Source organism: Aythya marila (genome assembly GCF_965140915.1).
Source record: "Aythya marila genome assembly, chromosome: 1".
Taxonomy (NCBI): domain Eukaryota; kingdom Metazoa; phylum Chordata; class Aves; order Anseriformes; family Anatidae; genus Aythya; species Aythya marila.
Genome location: NC_139042.1, coordinates 31,521,118 through 31,543,822, shown reverse-complemented (window position 1 = coordinate 31,543,822; position 22,705 = coordinate 31,521,118). Strand labels below are relative to the sequence as shown.

At 37.7% G+C, this 22,705-nt stretch overlaps 1 protein-coding gene across 4 annotated transcripts in view; it reads left to right on the top strand.

The window, feature by feature from the left end:
* DGKH (diacylglycerol kinase eta) overlaps positions 1-22,705 on the top strand; it is a 173,731-nt gene that overhangs the window by 139,888 nt on the left and 11,138 nt on the right. For 3 of the 4 annotated variants that reach the window (XM_082754714.1, XM_082754717.1, XM_082754716.1), the window contains 9 exons: positions 1,550-1,657; positions 4,844-4,957; positions 5,247-5,381; positions 6,357-6,520; positions 7,697-7,802; positions 9,325-9,417; positions 14,937-15,056; positions 15,379-15,487; positions 16,925-17,055. In XM_082754714.1, coding sequence (XP_082610840.1) covers positions 1,550-1,657; positions 4,844-4,957; positions 5,247-5,381; positions 6,357-6,520; positions 7,697-7,802; positions 9,325-9,417; positions 14,937-15,056; positions 15,379-15,487; positions 16,925-17,055 — 1,080 coding nt within the window. The remainder of the gene's footprint in view (positions 1-1,549; positions 1,658-4,843; positions 4,958-5,246; positions 5,382-6,356; positions 6,521-7,696; positions 7,803-9,324; positions 9,418-14,936; positions 15,057-15,378; positions 15,488-16,924; positions 17,056-22,705) is intronic. The other variant, XM_082754715.1, reaches the window with a different exon arrangement.

The window sequence follows — 22,705 nt, the reverse complement described above, 5'->3', positions numbered from 1 at the left end:
ATATCTAGGCTGGAGTTTGAATGAGAACCTAAATGGTTTCTCTTCTTTTTTTTTCTTCTCATTTTATGTATTTAATATGGAAGCTCAGGATATGTATACAAAGATACTTTATAAGTTAAAAGAGTAATTTTAATTTACTGGAACTCTTTCTCTTCACTGAGCTTTAGGAGGAATTTCTATGGTAGAGGCAGATTGCTGTTATCAAAGGATTGAATAATTATCATGGAATTATACAGTAGTTAGTGAATATAATGACAGGAAAGAACATTATGTATGCTGCAGATAGAATTCTAATTTAAGGATATCTGAATATGATTCAAGTAAGATTCAATAAGGCATTCATATCTGACCCTTCCATAATTATTTTTGAATATTTCTGGAAGTAAACCAACAAGTAGAAATTTCATATTTAATGTTGCCTTGCATAATACCAGCCTTATGCTAAAACTTGTGATGAGGAGCTCAGCACTGAAAAATTAAAATTATCAATTTCAGGAATTGGAGGCAGACCTCCACTATAATGCAAATGGCTATGTAGCATTTATTAATATCAGAGCACATGTTGGATACTGTCATATTTTGATTAAAATGTTAAATTGTGTCTTGTTGCTGAGATTAAATCATAAAAAGCAAGTGCTAAGCATATTCTGGAAATACTTTGCATCTCTTTCTCCTCCTGATACAATTGCTGAAGATTTCCTCATGGACCTATTTGAGGGAGTCCAGAGGAAGGCCATGAGGATGATCAGAGGGATGGAGCACCTCTTCTACAAAGACAGGCTGAGGGAATAGGGGTTGTTCAGCCTGGGAAAGAGAAGGCTCTGGGGAGACCTTACAGCAGCTTTCTAGTACCTAAAGGGAGCCTACAGGAAAGCTGACTCTTTGTCAGGAAGTGTAGTGACAGGACAAGGGGGAATGGCTTTAAACTAAATAATGGGAGATTTAGATTCGATGCTAGGAGGAAATTCTTCACCCAGAGGGTTGTGAGGCCCTGGCACAGGCTGCCCAGAGAAGCTGTGGCTGCCCCATCCCTGGAGGTGTTCAAGGCCAGGCTGGATGGGGCTTTGGGCAACCTGGGCTGGTGGGAGGTGTCCCTGCCCATGGCAGGAGGTTAGATGATCCTTAAGGTCCCTTCCAACCCAAGCTTTTTGTAACGTCAATGAACATTGCTGGCTTAATGTGTACACCGAGGATTTAAAAAAAAATAGCTTTTTTCATTGCTAAAAGATTTCTAATCCGTGATAGGGAGAGCATGGTTTAAGTGCATGAGATATTTCACAGGTAGGGATGTGAAAATGCTTCCTGGAAGAGTCACGGAACACCTCTGCTGTAGATACTTCTGTTTTGTCATCGCTGCAAAAATTGGTGCTGAGATTAGGGAGGAAAAGTTTGTATTAGAACTGCTTTGCAGTGTGGGTGGAATAGGCTTCTGTCAACCTATTAATGGCTCTGTCCTCCCCTGCCAGCTCCATTGAGGCTTCATGTATTAAAACGGCTGACTACTTTTATCACATTATTTATATACTGAATGAGCTTTTATCCATTACAGTGTGACGGACAGTACATCCCCCTTCCAAGTCTGCAGGGCATAGCTGTGCTAAACATTCCCAGTTATGCTGGTGGGACTAATTTCTGGGGTGGAACCAAGGAAGATGATGTGAGTAACACTGAAGAGAAATAACCTTCTGGGCAAAACCTACAATAAATCCCATGAACTGCTGTTCTTGTTTAATTTTAATGGTACAGTCTGGATAACAACTCTTATTCAGGGAGGCTGCTTGAGTTTAAACTGTATTGTCTTGTATTTGATTGTTGTTTTTTTTTTTTTAATGGAAAATATATACCATGGTTATGCATTGTCTATTGTCTTCTGTCATGTCCTTTACATTCCAGCAAAATTTTCACGGCTTAATGATTAAAAAATAAAAAAGCGACTCTATGAAATAATATTTTTAGAAAATAATTTTAAAGACACTACTAGTTTCTCTACATATTATTTGCAGAAGTTGTACAACAAAGTTTCTCAAAGCATAGATTCCACTGTTATATTCTAATAATAAGGAAGATGGACAAAGACAATTACTCACATAGTTTGTACTTGCGTTTTCCTCCTGTTCAGCTTTGGATTAAGGGATGGTCACTGCGAAAATTTAGTGACTGGTAATTTAGTGGGGATAGTAATCTGGTTTTTAGACATTATTTTCAATGAACGAGCTTCTTAAAAATTTTGTAATGATATCTATTTTTACCTTCCTCCTCATATCTTCCAAGAAATGTTGCACTACACAGGTGCCTGAATGTCTTGCAGCAGCATTAAGACTGTTTCATGTTCTCTACTTCATGCACAGTACAACCATTGTAATTGCTTGCAGACTATCCCAGTTCTGAATATCCTGATTTACTGTGAGGTCTGACTCACCTAAAACCATACTTGCCAATTAGATTGTGGTTTTAATCTCAACAGTCCAGGACTTTTTTCGCCAAACTGCTTTTGCTTTCTTGTGACTTAGTATGCTCAGTTTTTATACATATTTTAAAGTCAGAACAAGTATTTCAATGTTTCAATATCCTTTTTCTTTTTCTTTCTCTCTCTTTTTTTTTTTTTTTTTTTTGGTATACAATGGAGAATGGCAGTTAAGTTTATATTTGGCTGCAGATATCTAATATTTTGATGTTCTCCATGTTCACATTCATAGCTCGAAAGCATCTCTAACGTCTGCTCAGCTCCTGTTTGGGAGTTTATTTTTCTCCCTGGGCTGCCTGACTGAGAGAGAAGATCTGTCTTAGCTGTCATACTGGCATACAGCAAATGTATATGTCTTGGAGCAGTTTTATTGATATTTTTAGTCATCTGGTGATCAGAACTGTCAGCAAAGTACATGTTTGCTCTGGACAAAGTTAGGAGCATAAGCCACTGCTTTACTGCAATCTTGAGTGACCGATGGTCAGAGATGGTGGTCTGAAATGCTGTCAGTTCTGCTTATCTGGACTAAAGAAAGATGTTGTCTTGATGGCTGTGAGTATTTCTGAAACGTTACTGGTGAGCCAAAGAGGGCAGCTGTACACTGAGTTGAGCAGGGCTTCTTTAAGCGTGTTGTTTTGGTATCCAAAAGACAAGTTGGAAACATGACCTGTGGTGAGGTGCAACAGCAAAGGAGGGAATTGTTTTCTGAGCATTGATATGTAGAGATTTGTTTGGCTTCATTTGGAAAAAAAACAAACAATTATATATATGGTTGTTTTTCGCTGCAGATATGTTTTACTTGTGGAGAGACACAGTAGATTAGGCTGTGGTTTGTCTCTTCCTTTTCTAAATTGGAAGCCCAAAATAAATGAAGTCTTGGAACTACTTTTCTTAACCCGTGCTGAGATAGCCCTGTAGATGTCAGTTATTAAAGCTGGATCAGGGACTGTCCATACCTTTTTACCTTGGAAAACCAGAAACTCTGCTTCTGATCTTTTCAAGCGGTTCACTTACCCATGGTAAATGAAAAAACTTTTGGTTCAGAACACACTAGGCCTAGTAAAATTGCATTTTCACTCTTTGACACTGATTTATTCAAGACTCACCTATGCAATCCTGGGATGCTCACAGGGCAAGTGCCACAACTGTGGCAAACTACAGCAACTGAGGGCAAACTGGCAACTGTGCTGTGCAGCCCTTTCCCTGACATGAATTCCTCAGTCTTCAGGTCAAAGCCACACTCACTGCACTGGGGAGAAGTCTCCCATTGGCTTGTGATGGGCAGCAAGGACCAAAGTTCCTCCCCATTTCCCATCCTCTTCCTCACTAAGCCATCATCACAGCCACTAGCTGGACTGTGTGGTTCTGGATCTTCACCTTCTTATTCTCCACCTCCAGGAAGGAGGCACCTCCACTCTCAAGGGGCAGTTGTGCCTTTTGTTTTTTTTTTCCAGGATTTTCTCATCTGTTCTTTGTTGTACAATGTAGCTTACTTCACCAAGTCAGGTTGTTTGAGTCAGAGAAATTTACCCATTATTTACCCATTATAATCTTCCTGGAGTGATACCTCCTGCTGACTTCTCTCCCTTGCTGCTCCCTATTCCATATCACTATGAAATGATCAAGCTTCAAGTGACCATAGGGCTTAAGGTGTCTTCTAGGTCCCTTGAACCAACTGAACTCCAGCCTAAGACTTCCCCCCAACATGGCTGAGTTCTCCTCCAGCACACCAGGTGGCAATGGCACACACTCAGTGTGGTACGGTTTTTTAGCTCATGGGAATTCAAAGTCTTGGCTGGATAAGAACATTTGTTAGACTTTTTTTTTTTTTTTTAAATAATGTTTATGGCAGATAATTATGTACACTTCAAACAAGATTCTCCTCGGTATTAAAGCATCATTTATCAAAGCTGAGAGTGGATCAGATGCTGGTTTCCAGAGAATTATAGGAACATAAGCACTTCTGAGAAAAAAGCACCATTGTTCCTCTTAACTTCAAGAACCTCTTAGATATTAAGTACCTTAACCGAGTGGAGATTTAAACTGGCCTTTCATTTTGCACTGAAAAGCATTTCATAGGCTGCATACAGGAACATGCCATCTTTTGTATATATAAGGATATGCCTTGTCATTCAGATGTTTGAAATGCTGTTGTCATTGCTGTTTTAACATAGCATTTGCCTGCTGTCTGTGGTATCTCATTCCTATAATATTTATAGGGACAATGTAGTTATTCTAAAGCATTTAGATGCATTTAAATGTTGAAATTGAATCTGTAAGTGAACCTACAGAAAAGAAGGCTGAATTTGTGCTTCATTGGTCATGCACTCTAAGCACCAAATGTACCATGGAAAATTGAATATTTTATTTTTCTTTCAGATATTTGGGGCCCCATCTTTTGATGATAAAATCTTGGAAGTTGTGGCAGTATTTGGCAGCATGCAGATGGCAGTTTCAAGAGTTATCAAACTGCAGCACCACCGGATAGCTCAGGTCTGTTTCTTGATGGAAAGCACATGACATAGTTGGCATCAGTTTGGGATGCTGGAGAGTGGTGGTACTCTAGATGACCATTGCCCTATACATTAATAAAGCACTGACATTGTTTTAATGTTAACGGGTAACAAATTGTCTTAAATGATGGATGAAGTATAAAAGCGCTTCACCCTTGAGGCAAATCTGGAGGGAAGCCACAGCTCCTAGTAATCAACATATTTCAGGTGGTCCGTCAGTTTGATTAATATTTATTGCTCTGTAAAATAACATGTTTGTTCTTTTCCAGTGTCGGTCAGTAAAGATCACCATACTTGGTGATGAAGGGGTTCCAGTGCAAGTCGATGGAGAGGCATGGATCCAGCCCCCGGGAGTTATTAAAATTGTACATAAAAACAGAGCTCAAATGCTAACACGAGACAGAGTATGTTGAAGAAAGCGTGTTATAAGATACCTTTGCTAAAATTGTTTTCTGTAGTAATTCGATTTAGTTATAATAGGAAAAAATAGTGCTTACAAAAATGTTTTATAACTATTTATATTACTTAAATAATTACTTGCAGTTATCTAATTTCTGTAATGAGCTGGATAGAGAAGTGTTCTTTTGTACAAGTGACACAGCTCTTTACTAGTTTTTTTCAGTTACATTAGTGCTATTCCCATGTTCTTATTTAATATATTCTAAGAGGAAGAATGCTCAAATTTATTTTTTTTTAATTTTTATTTTTGAGTCACTAAATGTATACACAGTCATATACTGGAAATGTTAACAATTTGCTGAAATAGTGAAGTTCTATAATGTCTATTTTTCAGCATAATTTCTGCAGATTTCTCTCATCTCTGTGTCTGACTAATTCTCCATCTTCCACATGACACAGTCTCAGAAAGAAGAGACACAAGCAGACTCTAGTCACAAAACCACTACAGAGTTCATGCTTTTCTAGGATTACTGTGCTTTATTGTGCCTCAGTTCTCTGTCCACTAGCTGGATGTTGAATCTAGTGTGGAATTAATAGCATGGGAATTGTATTTTATTAAGTTTGTTAACTTTTTTTCTGCCATTTGTTTAGATTTGATATTTCTATTACTTTGAGATTTGGATCCTACTGTCCTCATAAAATATGCTTACATTATTCTTGCCTTCATATTCTTACAATTTTGGAAGACATTTGATGAGAATAACAGGGAGAGAGATATCTTTCAGAACTGGATAATTATCTTTATTTTATATAGAATCAGATTATTCTCTATACTAAGTTTTAAACAAATAAATGTCACTTCATTATTTAGAGAGCTAATACTACTTATACTAAATTGTGTGTCATTCCATAAGCTTTTACGTATATCGACAAAAATACCACAAGTACTGTGAACTGACTGTATAATTCATTTTGATCAGGCCTTTGAAAACACCCTGAAGTCTTGGGAAGACAAACAGAAGTATGATTCCTGCAAACCTGTCATTCGATCTCCCTTGTACCCTCAACAGGCTGAGTTGGCTACAGAAGAAGAAGTCACTCAGATACAGCTCTGTTCACAAGCTGCAGAAGAACTTATTACCAGGTACAATAGAATTAGTAAGTTTGGATTGGTAACCTATACACCAAGACTGAATTATTCATGCAAGTGCATACATAGATTTAGTAGTGTATATTTTCACAGAATCATAGAATGGCTTAGGTTGGAAGGGACCTTAAATACCATCTAATTCCACCCTCCTGCCATGGGCAGGAACACCTCCCACCAGACCAGGTTGCCCAAAGTCCTATCCAGCCTGGCCTTGAACACCTCCAGGGATGGGGCATCCACAGGTTCTCTGGGCAACCTGTGAGTGAAGAATTTCCTCCTAACATCTAACCTAAATCTCCCCTCTTGTAGTTTAAAGCTATTCCCCCTTGTCCTATCATTATCTGCCTGAGTAAAAATATGCTCTCCATCTTTTTTTACAAGCCGCCTTGAAGTACTGAAAGACCACTGTGCGTTCTCCCCAGAGCCCTTTCTTCTTCAGGCTGAACATCCCCAGCTCTCTCAGCCTGTCTTGATAGGAGAAAAGTAATCAAAAGTAATTCTTGGAGTCCCTGTTTAGTAGCACTGATAATATAAAAAAGGAATCAAAGAACTACATATTTGTAGTTCTTCAATAGTTTTTGTATTGTTCTGGTGACTTAAGTAGACATAGAAAGATGATTTAGATTATAGTTTACCTCAAAGGAAATTTAGCCAAGACAGTTTAAAAACTTCTTTGCTGTTAAACAGATATTCCTGAGGTTGTAATTATGTTGAACTTCAAATAATCTGTAATGATTGCAGCCAATTTTAATGTCATGTCTAAAGGAGTTCTTAAGCTTTTTGTTATATGTTTTGTGGAATATATTTAATATTTTTTAAGATAATTTCAGATGAGTTATCTTAATATGTGAGAGTTTTCCTTTCTGGTTTATTTGAGTTAATAGCCCCACATTTTTTTGGTCCGAGTCTTGCATAGCATTTGTGTTCTAAGACAGATAAATGCATCTCTATTTCATAGCAGAATAAATCTTCTGTATTATAGATATCATTTATATGAGGTTCTGTGTTGCTTGAAGTGATGCTTATATTAGAACTTTCGTTATAAAAGACTACATTTCTTACATGTTTTGTGAACTTTTTATATTTTCTCACATGATAATATTGTGTACTCTTAAAAATTACTCTTTATAGGAGGTAAGAAATATTTTTCTCTTCTTCCTATTTTTGTAGAATCTGTGAAGCAGCAAAAATACATGGCCTCTTGGAGCAAGAGCTTGCTCATGCTGTTAATGCATGTTCACATGCATTAAATAAAGCCAACCCAAGGTTTCCTGAGGTAAAGGAAGAACAGACATTTATGTATAAGTAAATACATTATAATATCTGTGGGCATAAAACGTTGTGACACAGGATCCGTGCTCTCCCTGCTCCCATATTGCAACAAGTTGGGTGATAATTCTTAAAGTTTTTATGAACAAGACTCTTAGATATACATACACATATTCAAGTTTAAAATGAAATTGCTTAACAGGTGAACAGAGCTGTATTGACTCCCCTTTTTTGTCACTTTTTCCTAAGGTGAAAATAAAGGGAAAGTTACTTCCAGTTCTGAAGGTGCTGGTCTGCAGGAAGTCTTAGCTTTTCACATGCTTAAGGAAACACCCCATAGCTGATAAATTTGGGAGAGATACTGCTCAAAGATTCTGAAATTTCATATTAATACTGGGAATATGAGTTAGAAAAACTGTCTTCCTACAGAAGAGGGAGAAAAGTCCCCTCCTGATCACAGATCAATGTGATATCTGAGACAACAGATGTAGTTTCTGCATTCATCATTGTCCTCCCCAGTTGATGTTCCCTTTTGTGATTACTGGGTGTTGGAAAGGGACGTTAATGACTGAATATGTGGAACATCTGAGTTTTGTTGTGGTGTGGGAGTAACCAAAAGGAAGATTGAATGAGGGGCATGGTGAAAGTATGTCTGTTGTCTTTTGCAAGAAGTCAAGAATTCACTCCATCTGCAGTGGAAATCCACAGCCAGGGGCATTCATCCTGAAGTGATGCGGCAGCATGTATATTAGTCAAGCAAGATGGTGTGCTCTTGTAGTTCTGAGCACAAGTAAATCAAGCTCGTGTCAGCAAGTAGCAAAAACAATAGCCAAATTAAGCTGACATCAGCAGACAACAGTGTAGGCATATCTCCAGACACGGAGTACAGGCATGATGAAGGCTCAACAAATGATATTACTACACACAAGTCAATTCTTATGAATGTTTTCATAGAAATTTTCACACTTAATTGTTTATCCAAACGTTATGCAGAGAATACAGAAAGGGGAGAAAGGCAACTAAGTCTCTCTTTGCACTAGGCAATCTGTGTGTTTGCAGGGGTTGGACCCAAAGATTATTAATTAGGCAGTCTATTTATGTAATTTTAACTGACCTAAGCTTATCTGTGGTAAATATGTTAGTTAACCTGTGCTCCTTAAAGTATGACTAGCAGTTTACTTCTGCTAAGATAAAGGTGAATGATTTGTGTCAATGATCTGTTAAAAGAGGCCCACAGCTTCTCTGTTGGCCTTTGCCATCCATAAAAGTCATGGATTCTTCTCACAGGTGTCTTGTCACTGGACCTTTGTGATTGTATAAGGTCATATTAAATAAAGTTGGGGAAAAGACAGTAAATAAATAGTATATTTTTCTTTTTTGTGATCTCAGTGCTGAAGAAGTTTGCCATGTAGAGCTAAATTGATGTCTTTATCCTAGAAGAATACACAGTATATGCTGTAAGCCCAAAGTGCTTATTCTCAGACCAACTAGCATCCCATCAAACAATTTTTATGCTTCTTATTCCCCAGAGCCTTACCAGAAACACTGCCATGGAGATAGCCGTCAATGTGAAGGCCTTACATAATGAAACTGAATCCCTGCTAGTAGGAAGAGTTCCTTTGGTAAGGTGACAAAATGTTATTTTATTCCCTCATACTTGATGTGATCCATTCTTTGATCTAGCATACTAACACGGAATTTAAGATGTGTTATAAGCAGCTCTGTAAGGCCAGATGGAAGATAGTACACTGCATTTGTGGCTGGAAGCAGAATAAGTTACAAATTCTTGTCCTAGGTTGGTGTCCATCTTCCCTCACTTGACATATCTAAAAGAGCAGCCTGGGCTGCTCTTTTCAATAGTCAGTGGAGAAAAATAAATATATCTGTTGAGGCTGATTCACCCCCAGCTGTCTTGGAGGCTTATCTTAGAAAAAGATAAATCATCTTTTGGAAGTTTAGCATGTAAGAAAACTTCTGGAGTTCTATTATGGACCATCTTCAGAATTTAAATAGAACTGGGAGTGACGGCTATTCTACAGATCTAATTTGGTCAAGTAAATCTCACCCTTGTTCTAATACCTAGCAGGAATTATTTTATAACCTTTAACTGATAAGTGTTCAAGAGACCTCTGATGGTACTTACGGACTTTGCTTCATCTCCTTTGGCTAGTGTTTCTGTCCTTAAAATGACGAAGACTGCTTAAGAATAGCTGTAGCTGGATACATAATTAGAAAATTCATTTATCTGAAATTGTGAAGAGAAGAAAGATGTCAGGTTTTCTATGCTGGTCCAGTTTTACAGTAACAAGATTACTCAGTAGGAACAGATATATTTTCTTTGGATTTGGAAACAGATGTATTGGTACCTTATGGTTGATTTGAATGTTGTAATTAAAAATGGATATCAGTAGGAATATACCAGTTTGTCTGAGTTCAGGTGTGAAACATACTGGGGCAGGTTTGGATGTGAACCTGCATGTGAAAATGGTACAAGTCCATTCTACAGTAACAAGCATTAATATGTGGCCTAAAGGCTAATAACCACTTAAGTTCTAGAAATAGAATAGAATAGGTTAATTGGAAGGGACCTACAAAGATCACAAAGTCCAACTGCCTGACCACTTCAGGGCTAACTGAGATTTAAAGCATGTTAATAAGGGCATTATCCAAATTGTTCTTGAACACTGGCAGGCATGGGACATTAACTGCCTTTCTAGGAAGCCTGTTCCAGTGTCTGACCACCCTCACGGTAAAGAAATGTTTCCTAATGTCCAGTCTGAACCTCCCCGGTGCAGCTTTGTGCTGTTCCCACATGTTCTATCATTCGTTACTGGAGAGAAGAGATGGTCAACTCCCTCTCCACCTCCCCTCCTCAGGAAGTTGTTAGGGAGCAATAAGGTTGCCTCCTAACCTCTTGTTCTCCAGAGTAGACACCTCAGGTGTCCTCGGCCTCTCCTCGCAGCTAATGCCTTCCAGCCCTATTAACAATTGCTTATTGTTGCCCTCCTTTGGACATTCAAGGAACCTAACACTCTTTTTACATTGTGTAGCCCAGAACTGCACACAATATTGAAGGGGAGGTTGTGCCAATGCTAATTACTGTGGGATAATCACCTCTTTTGACCAGTTTTGCTCTCCTGGTTTGCCAGGGCACACTGCTGGCTTATGTTAAGCCAACTGGCGACCAGCAGCCCCAGCTCCCTTTCTGCACAACTACTTTCCAGCCACACATCTCCCAGTCTGTGCCTGTGTCCAGCATTAGTCTGTCCCTGGTGCAGAATCTCACATTTTCCAATCATAGAATCATTAGGGTTGGAAAAGACCTCCAAGATCATCTTCCTACTTTGCCAAACGATGCCATTGATGATTGTACAATGTTCCAGTCTGTCTAGATCCCTCTGCAAGGTCTCTTGTCTGTCCAGAGAGTCAAGAGCACCTCCTCATTTAATAAAATAGTTATAGATTAGGCTTATATGATCTATTTTATGAAGTTTTAAAAGGGAAAAATATTCATTAATTGATTTTGTTCAAGACATGGGAAAAATACCTACTGGCGTTTTTCTTCTTCTTTTTTTTTTTTTTTTTCCTCCAGATGGCTATTACTAATCCCCCATTTGAGGTTGAGTGAGGAATTGATAGAGAAAATTGTTTAATTTTTAAAATAGTTTGGGAAGAGGAATTAGAGGAAAAGGTTTATGTTGCTGATGCAATACTAGGACTAGTGTAATTTATCAAGGCAATCTAGGCATAATGTTATTATGGAAACTCTCCAACTGAAACATTACCTCTCATTGTGCTCTCATTGTGTCGTTGAGCTGATCCAGTGTTCAAACTCCTAAACTTAATTTGATTCATTTGTCCGTGTCTGATTTTTGCATATTTTATTTCTGTTTCTCATTATGGTCTATGCATATGTCTTCATGGGTCTACACAAAATATATTTATTTAATAAAAAGGTTGTTTGGAAGTTACCTAGGTATCTTCCAGAAATGTGCATTACACTCATTTGACAGCATTCTTTTATTTCATTACTTTTCTTACTCAGAATAGTATTCTACAGTTACAATAACAAGGCACCATTGCAGCCTTATTGGCACATATTTTATAAATGCAAAAGCTACGTGTATGTTGGTTCCTCACTTTGATTAGAAACAGATGAAGTGTAAGGTGTTGCTTGATCTGGCTTCTGCTGTTCTATCAAACACTGTTCTCCAGTCTTTCTCCCGTGACAAAGATAGACATTTTTTCTTTAATATCTTACTTTTTTTTTTTTTTTTTTCAATAATCCCCTACCCTCTCATCTGTGATCAAAGCTCCCTATAGCTGTCAATTGATGCCTCCCTTGCATATGCTACTTGGTAAGCTTTTTCTCTGGATGCTGTTTACCAGCTCTGAGTATTTCCATTATAAGGAGACAAGAAATGTAAATGCATATACAAGGAGACTGATTCTTGCCACCTCCTGTAAGATAACATTAACCAATTTCATATGACAGTATTAGCTGCGTGACATCAAAGGGTGAATTAGATATAAATACCATTTTTAGGTAAATGAAAAGATGGGACAATGAAGGTGATTTGTGGAATCTCACAGATAGTTATAGCTGAAATACGGTTTGGAAAAAAAAAAAAAAAAAAAGAAATGTAGTTATGTTTCGTGCAGATATTTACCAAATTATTAGAATGTCTTGGGTTGGAAGGGACCTTAAAGATCATCTAGTTCCAACCCCTCTACCATGATGGGGATACCACCCACGACATTAGGTTGCCCAGAGTCTTATTGAACTTGGCCTTAAGCAATTTCAGGGATGGGGCATCCACAACTTCTCTGGACAACCTGTTTCAGTGCCTCACCATTCCCTGAGTGAAGACTTTCCTCCTAATATCTAATCTAAATCTCCCATCTTTTCATTTAAAACCATTCCCCCTTTTCCTGTCATTGTCTGCTTAACATTGTCTGCCTGTCACCCATGTGATAAAGATACTAAAAAGCACCGGTCCTAAGACAGCCCCCTGAGGGATACCACTCATCACTGGCCTCCACCTGGGCATTGAGCTGTTGACTGCATCTCTGACTGCAGCCATTCAGCCTATTCTTGTCCACCCTTCAAATCCGTATCTCACCAGTTTAGAGAAAAGGATGTCATATTGGTACCGGCTCAAAGACTTTAAAGAACTCCAGGTAGATGAATGCACTGTTTCACTTTTTACTTTTTCAAAAGCGTTTCCAATTTGGAACAGAGCACTATTTTACATTATACTAAGGGACAAGTACAACATTTGTTTCAGTTGAATGAAAGGACCTGAACTCACTGAAATCAAATATCATCACGTGAAAAATTTTAGTTGGGAAGAAACTGAAAAATCCTTTACTTTAAACATCTAAAACATCTTTAAACATCTTTAAACTTGGATATAAGAAGCTTTTCCTAGCAGGAGAATTTACCCTAAATTTGATGACTCCTTTACCAGAACTGCACTGTATTTCTAATGAATAAACTTTCTCACCATCGACTGAGGGTTTCTTGGTCCTAAGCAAAACATTTCCCTTTGAGAATCAAGCAATTAGATAAGTGCTTATTGAGAGAGAGCTTCAGTCATTTATATAAAAATACAAGACTTCATAAACAATTTTTAAAAAATGAAAACACAAGAAAATTTGTAACTTCTTCAAAGACAAACGGATCATCCTCAAAATTATCTAAACATTCAAATTGAAAAAATGTAAGGCAAAAGAAAGATCAGTCTGCTTATAGGGATTGAATTCTCTCCCTGAGTTCTGTGGACTTCAGAAGAAAAAAGAACACTGTAGCAAGAAGGAGCTAATATTTCCAATATAACTATACTAAAGAGTGATATCTTACTAATGATGGTCTCCGCTCTGAAAAGTGGTAATATATGCAAGCTATTGAAGAAAAAAAAAGTTTCTGTTAGGTAGGATAAATTAGTGGGGACTTGTAATTTATCTCCAAAAACCTAAGAAGTCAAAATCTTTTTCCAGCACTGGAGATCAAAGATGCTCTTAAAAATCCATTTTAAAAATGGATTCGTTTGTACATAACTTCATTAGATCTTTTCAAAAAGATATTCTGAACTGCTTTGGGCCTACTTTTACTTCAAAGAGAAAAATGGATGTTCAGATTGCTTACTCAGTGATTCCAAGCAACTTGTTCCAGTATTCAACACTTTATCTCAAAATGGGGCTTCAGCAACCCCAGATAAGCCCAAAACAGCTTTGTGTTGGATGAGCTGTTTGCCTTACCCTTTCCACACAAATTCCACTTACACAACAGCTGCAGAATGTGGTTTTCTGACTGAGATTCAGAGGAAAACTGATATATCCATAGGATTCTCAAAGTGCTGATAGAGCCAAATTCCCATAGGTCAATAAGTCCCAAGCTTTTTATACTTTCATTTCCTCTTTGGCCTTCACTTTGGCTTTTTGTCTCCCCTTGGTAGGCTGCAGTCCCGTTCCCCTTCCATGCCTGTTGCCTGTTCTTTCACACCTTCAGCCAGCAGTAGTGGCTGAAGTGGCCCCATGTCTCACCTATTAAGAAGGGTAGTTCAGATCTCATATCACCAGTGGAATGCCTTTGCGAATGGGATGTCTTTGGGAATGGAATGCCTTGGAAATCCATTCCATGAGATTCTTGAGTGCCTTAGCACTCACGAATCAATGGCACATTTCCTCTTACCTGACCACGTAAGAGTGTTCTATCATATGAAGAAATCTACAAATAATAACTTGGGCTTACTACCATCTTCCCATTTTTTATTTTTTTTTTAACATCACGTTTCATACAAAGACTTTCCAGGCTATTGTCCTTCTGGTCAGCTTTTTACTCCCTTGTGCTAGAAGCTACCATTTCCAATGTTGTGTTCTGGTGTCGGTGTTATCAGATAACTTTTGTTCTGTGAAGACTCACGAGCGTGGCGAATGGGTCTATACTAAATGTAGAGTCAGAGTGGTTTGAAATGCCTCTGAAGGAAAATTTAAGTTGGTAAGACATGTTTTCACATTTTTCATTTACATTTGCTGCAATGTAGTCATCTGTTTGTGTGTAGTAACAACATATTCTGATATAAAAAGTTATATGGTAACAAATCTTAAAGTACTATTTTTCTGGCCTATTTATAAACAGCAGTTAGAAGCTCCCCACGAAGAGCTGCTGTCTGATGCTTTGCACAGCGTGGAGACAGAGTTGAGAAAACTTGCTGAGATACCTTGGCTTTATTATGTTTTTCAACCTAATGATGATGAGGTGAGTTTGATTAATACTTTCTGTTTCTAATTAAACTTTATTTTTAAGAGTAAGTTAGACTCATAATGTGGAGAGGCAATTTCAGTAATGATGCCAGATCATTTCTGTCTTCTGTGAGCAAGCCCAGAGCTTAGGGCATTTTTTTTTTTGTATTCTGTTCCCTCTTATGAACTGAAAAGGCTTCAAATGTTTATTTAGCAAATGAAACTAGTATGGAGTTAAATCCTTACATAATTCTTTGCAGAAGTAAAACCATCTCAAGTATGTAATTTAAGTGTTGTTTTCTGTTAATTAAAGGTAACTATGTTTTTCTTTCATCCAGGATCCTCCTTTGGATTATGCTAAAAGAAACAACAGAAGTACAGTGTTTCGCATAGTGCCAAAGTTTAAAAAAGAAAAAATTCAGAAGCATAAGACCAGCCCTCAGCCTGGTATGTGTTTTGAAATTACAAGAAAAATAATAACATTTGGGGAAAATGTGATTTTGTGTTTGTCTGTGGGTTGGTTGTTTTTTTTGTTTGTTTGTTTCATATTTTTAGTGAGAGTTGAAATTATGTGCTCTACCTAAGTGTAAAGTCCTGACCCTGATAAATTGAGAGGCAACTGAACTAACTGGCGTCTTTAGTAGGATGAACATTCCTTCAATGCATTTAGAAAGTATTCAGTAGGACCCCATGACTTCCAGGTGAACCAAAGAACTACTGCAAAAATATTTAGATAGCTACTGTTTTATCACAAAACAGGACCTATGTCATTGCTGGTGGTTGCAGTTGATTAACTCATAGCAATATAAGCCATATGTAGACCCACAATTTCCCTGTGAAGCTCCAATTCAGGTTTTTCAGGTTAGTTTCAGGAGCTGTGCAATACCTTTATCACACTGGTTTAATTAACCAGTTAGTCTTAAATTTCAGGTGGTTTTCAAGTTCAGCGATTTAGGCAAGTCAAACAAAAAGCCATGATAGTCAATATTGATCTTTTAATTAGTAGAATTTGAACAAACTCCACTCTCCTCTCTTCCCACCATTATCCATGAAGTTACTACCTTAATATTATGTCCAGGAGTTAATCAGTGATCAGATGGCCCTAAAACTGTTCCTACATCTTTGTGTTTTTAATGTTTTTAATCTGCAAAATTTTGCCATTGTTGACTAGACTTTAGTGTCAGATTAGACTTCAGACTGACTTCACTTTAAAACTAAAGCAGCATTGAACAAAGTTGCAAAATTATAGCAATAAGTAGCATAGCTTTTTTTTTTCAATAAATGTGCTTTTATTAGGACTAATGTGGGCAACTAACCTTAGAGAACAATGTTTTACAGAGAGCTTATTAATGACCCATGTAACACAATAGTTTAAAGAATACTTGTAGCATTAATTAATACTAGAAATTGTTAATTAAAACTGGACTTGCTTGCTGCCATTGCTATATCTGAGGTATGGTTTATATATTAATTTTACATGTTGATTAGTTTTGAAGGCTTCTCCTCTTCCTGGATGACTACTAATAAATTAATGGTATAAAGCAGAACATTAGACTTTGCGTCACTGATCCTAAGATTGTTTAATGCGAATTTGTTGGGACATGAGGTTTTAAAGGCTTTACTGAAGAAACTGTAGTAAAGCTGAAAGCATGGCTGCAAAGCAAAGAACCCCAACTTTGTTTAGATACTTTCTCATGTTAACTGCTAACCTGTAACCTGCATGTATAAAGGAAATTGTCGTTTTTTCTGGAAATGACACCTCTAACCTTTCCCTTTGCTAGCACGGCAATTCTACTCTGTTTTCCACTCTCTTTGGCCTAACCTTTGCTTGTAATGCATTTGAGCATGTAGAAATTAAGGGGGTTTTGCTCTTAACTTTGGTAGTTCAAAAATGGGGCACAGATGAAGTTGCTGCTTGGCTGGATCTGCTCAGTTTGGGAGAGTACAAAGAAATCTTCATCAGCCATGACATCCGAGGCTCTGAGCTTTTACATCTGGAAAGGCGAGATCTTAAGGTATTTCCTTTGTGCTACTTTTCTGCTATTGACCATTTTCTTTGACAAAACAACAACCAACTTTTCTTCTTTCCCTGCACTTGTTATGTGCTTGTAGCTTGGCTTACACTGTGCAAATATGCAATAAACTAATATGCGCTGTCCTTTGGCCTGAATTTCTTAAGTGCTGAATTGTACTCGCTACCAAGAATATCTGTGTTATCAGAAATTTCCTTTTTTGCACCTTATGTAGAATGATAGCATTATAGTTTATGTCAGAAGGCATAGGAAAAGCATGTTTGATATCTTACTGACATCAGCGTAAAATAATGTTATCTTCAAGAGATCACTGTTTCCATTAAACAGGATCAGTGTGGATCAGTTTATTAAGCTGGTGATAATAATCTTGAATATATCTCCCACGAAGGTCAGCAGCTGCAAGCAGCTCACCTGCTTCCAGTGATCTGTTGTATGTATACTGGATAAAGTTGATGTGAGAGAGATGAGCAGCTTAATAAACTGTGGTGTTGGACTTGAATGGTATTGGTGTTTTTATGTCAAAGTAGACTTTCGCAGTAGATTTTCTCATCCTCAGCTGATCTCTGCCTGATTTTAACTATATAGACTTAAAAAAGAACATTTTATTTTGTCTTTCTGACTGTCTCAAATATCCTAAAACTTCCTTCCTCTGAGTTCAGATTGGTAAGTTTTGCAGGGAGAAATGTTACGTAGCAGTCTGAGGCTGTTACTTGAGCTTGCTGGTCTTTTTCAAGAATGACTTAAGTGCATCCATTATATGTAATAGAGGCTACATCTTTGGGGATTCATTACATTAGTTTTTCCAGGAACTCAGTAGTAATGAGTTCTTGATAATGTGTTTTGCAACTGCTTTTAGCACGTAAGAGAGGAAATAGGATATTATATAAATTGCAAACATTTATGTTTAGAGTGCAAGTCATTGCTGTAGTCACAGTGCAGTAGTCTCCTGATATGGGCAATACTTTCATATACATGTGCCATTTTTCATAAAGTTTCTTACATAGTTTGAAATCCTGACACTATAATGTAGTGCTTACGTTGTGTGACTTTTGCAGTAGACTGTAGCTGCTCAAGATAGTTGCATCTGATAGGATGTCTTTAGCTGTTGCCTGTTATTTTACCCTTTTGATATTAGATCACCTAAGCTTCTCTCCATGGAAGTTAATTTCCTTTCTTTCAGGATAGTACAGTCCCTCCATGAACAAAACTGTCCAAGCAACCCACCACAATGTTCCAATGATGGATATTACAAGTTCTTTTTCTCAATGGTCACTGAACAAATGTAAAGCTTGACTGGGATATTCTGCAAAATACAATGCAAAGTTTTGCTAAAATGTTAAGGAATCTTAATAAAAACGAGATACCAAATTTGTTGGGATAAGTAGAATGGTTCAGCTGAAAGGGACCTACAAAGATCATCAACTGCCAGAAATGTTGGGTAAGACCATTGTCAAACTAGGCATGGTTTCAGGCCCCTAATAGGTACCAATCTGACTACATACCCAGAAGACTGGCACTTCAACCAAGTAAATAACAGCAGCAGAGTAATCATCAACCTGTTCTCTCTGTTACTAAGACAGATGAGGATTCAGCCTAAGTGAAACCCCATCACAAAGGCTAACACCCTGAAATTTGTCTTAGAGTCTACACAGAGAAAGACTTCTACTGTCTTGAATAATTTAAGTAGGATTTAAGTTGCTGTGCGTATCTGGGCAAGTGGAAGTCTTGCATTAAAATTGTCCCTTCTGCTTGTTATCAGAGCTGGAAACTTCTAAAGTAGTACTTGTTATAAGATAGGCCAAGCTTTTGGCCAAGCATGGCTTGCAATCTGTGGAGCAACACTAAATTTAAATAGCAGAGTTGAGCACTCATCTTGCTCATTGCATCTGGGGCCTGATCTCTGCAGGTAGCTAATTAAGGATGTCTCAGGGACCCTGCAGTTTTCTGCCCAGTGACCTGAGCTGGTGTCAAGATGTATAATGCGATCCCTAGAAAATGAGGAACATATCACAAGCTGCCCTGCTAATTTGTCCTCTGTTTGGCTGTTGAGATGTGCTGATGAGTCTTCAGTGCTTCTGTGAGCGATAGTCTGTCTACAGCTTCTCCTCCCATGCAAGGCTTGTGCTTCCTATCAAACTAAATTGCATAGTCATTGATTCACAGTCTCTTAATCCATGTGCTATAGTTACCTCTATGACCTCTCAGGTGTACAACAGGAAAAATAGTTGCCCATTTTCAGTTTTGTGATTCTCTGATTTTAATCGAATTCTCTGGGCCCGCTTTTCTATGGTCAAAAGTAGAGATAAAAAGCAGTAAGGAGAAGGTTTTGATGAAACTCACGCAGCACTCCAGGTGGGGCCTCACAAGGGCAGAGCAGAGGGGCACAATCCCCTCCCTGCCCTGCTGCCCACCCCTCTGGGGGTGCAGCCCAGGACGCAGTTGGCCTGCTGGGCTGCAGGCACACACTGCTGGCTGCTGCCCGGCTTTTTGGCCACCACAACCCCAAGTCCTTCTCCTCAGGGCTGCTCTCAGTGAGCTCTTCTCCCAGTCTGTGCTCATGACTGGGATTGCCCTGACCCAGATGCAGCACCTGGCACTTGCCCTTGTTGAGCCTCTCTAGGTTCGCATATGGCGAGTCAAGATCCCTGGAGGTCTTTAGAAGACATTTAGATGTAAAGCTTAGTGATATGGTTTAGTGAAGAACTTGTTAGTGTTAGGTCAGAGGTTGGACTAGATGATCTTGGAGGTCTCTTCCAACCTAGATGATTCTGTGATTCTGTATGCATGTAACATGGCAATAATTAGAACTGCAACACATTTGGTAGGACTAGGGTGACATCTCCTTAGAACTCCAGAGCAACCTTGGTTTCCTTGAAGGTTTTCCACATCTCTTGCCAGCTTAAGGAGGAGTGAGTGTTAAGCTGAAGTCTGTGCTGAGGACTGGCATTTCATCTCTGTCTTTGGTAGTAGTGCATTTTGGAAAAGTTTTTGTACAGAAATTGGTTTGTAAGATTTGCTAGACTTCAGACATGCATGATTTCTTTTGACACTGGGAACGCAAGTAGGGTAGGTTTCTGATCTGGAAGATACAGGAATTTTTATATAAATTGCTTGGTTGTTTTACACTCTTTATACATTTTAGCAAAATCTGCCAGGCAAACCTGGAATGAATGTATTGTTGGCTAAGCAGATGGGGCTAATCACAGTTGGGTAATGCAGATGAAGAACTCCTGAAAGTTGTTGCAAGAATTTTAATCAGCTTCTTCTTGTCCTATTTTATTTTATTTTATTTTATTGTATTTATTTTATTTTATTTTATTATTTTTTTTGAGTCATATCTGCCAGAGGCATAAGAATGGTAAAGTTTGTAGGGAGAGCGTAAGGAGAGGTGATCCTGTAGTTTTAAGTCCATAGCTGGGGAAAAAAGTCTGTTTTCTTCCTCAGACTCTGGCTAGAGTCTTGACTTTAAAGCTGAGATTTTGGAGATAATTTTGGGAACGATGGCTGCTGTGGCAGACCCATCATCAGTCTGAGATGAGAGAACTTCTGCAAACGTTCCTGCGTCAGTAGTAAACTGGGAATACTAGATAATATCTACTGCCAGGAATGTATAACATTAATTTCCTTCAATCCAGGCTGTTACACAAGCATCGATATTTATTTATTTATTTATTTATTTATTTATTTATTTATTTATTTATTGTGTGGCAGGATTTAACAAAACGGTCCCCAGAATTGCAATAAGTCTCTTAAGACTTGTTGGTCTCAGCTACGTTATAGCAATGTCACTCAGGATGGAATTGATACTAACATTTCTTGTCTCTGTAATGTCAGAGCGTTGATGATAAGTTATAAAAGTTGCTGGGAAAAATGGCTAAGGTTTTTGGGACTTGAATAATATTCTTTCTTTGTTGTTTGTTTTCTGAAAAATCTGGAAGTTCTTAACCTTTAACACATGTGGTTTCTCATGGTTTGGAAAGTATCACACAGGTGTTTCTTTAGATAGAATTTCTGCCACAGAGCAACTGGGATATTTCAGTAGTTTCAATAGTCATGAATAATTTTGTTTAATTGGAAAATTAAGTTTTACATAAGTAAGAAAAGATTTTTCTACTCCAAATCTATAATGAAAATGGTTAATATCATTGTTGGATAATTTTAACCAGTTTGCCCACATCTTAACTTAAAAATTGGTATTACTTTTAATTTAATTTAATTTAATTTTAGCTTAGGTGACCACTCATTAGTGGAAACAAGATATAAATGGATGTGATGTGGAAAAATCTTTTTTATTTTTATTTTTTCTTCTGATAGGTTTATGAATAGCACTTGGTTTGGGGACTTTCTTGAGTACATTGTGGACTCTTAAAAGCTGACATGTACATTCCAAAGTTCTGTAATGGATAGTGAAGTATTGTCGGTTTTCTACTAAAAAACAGCCCCCCCCCCCCTTTTTTTTTAATACTTTCTGGCATAACGAGAATTCAATCTTGACTCTGAAAATTAATCCATCTGTTCAATCCATGCATTTACTCTAAAATAATTCATGCCCATCTTACCAACCTTCTTGTTTTGGAGAAATGCTAAATGAATTTCATATTAACACTTTCAAATAATATGCAGTGCAGATTTTTTGAGGTTTCTGTGGCTGTAGAAAGGTAGATGTAGCCTTTGTGTAAAGTGTGCACAGAATGATATATATGGTTTCATTTTTCAATCTGTATAAAAATAATTATTTCAAGCTGCTTAATTCCACTCTTTTCTATGTCTTCATAATGGAACATTTTCCTACTAAAATTAAAGGATTTTTATTCCAAAGGAATAGATAGTGAATTTTGCTAAGACTTTTATTTAATCACAATGTATTTATATAATGTTTATTTTACAAAGGACTACTATTTGAGTATGCCACTTGCTCAGCATGAACAACACAAGGATTTTAGAGTTTTTTCAAAGCTGTATTTTACAGATAACAGAAGATTTCCACCAAACTGAGATGAAAATTCATTAGTGCATTTGGGGATCATTAGCACAGCTGGGCATCCCATTCTGTTCCTCTGACCATTGGACCAGTAAAAATTGAAAAAGGATGTTGTTAAAGCTGTTATTAATGCTGGAAGAGTTTTGCTGCAAAAATTTATTGTCTGTTGTCACTCATACAGAGATGGGTTCAAAAAAAAACAATATTAGAAATATTTCAACTGATATGATTGCTTCAGTGGTGGCTACAAAGAGATTTGTATTTCTGCTTTTTATATTTTCCTTTGGGATGTGACTGACATCTCTCTGAGAATATTTATCCCAGCTCTCTAGTTATCGTGGATATCCACATCAGGAGACAACCTTTTTAGAATGAAAACCAAACGCTTACGTTTTCTATTGCTCTCTAAAGGGAAGTTGTCCTACATGCCTGTAGATGTCATTTCCACTTTCCGTGGAGAAACTGGGGATGTGTTGCTTGTTGATTAAGACAGGCATCATAGGGCCACAGATCAAGTGACATTGCTGGACAGCTCTAATCCATCACATCCTACTGAGCATTTGATTGCTGTATTAGAGAGGAGGGGGAGATTGTTCTTTTTCTTCAGAAACTGTGAAAGGATATGTACTTAGAAGTCAAGCAAAAGATGTT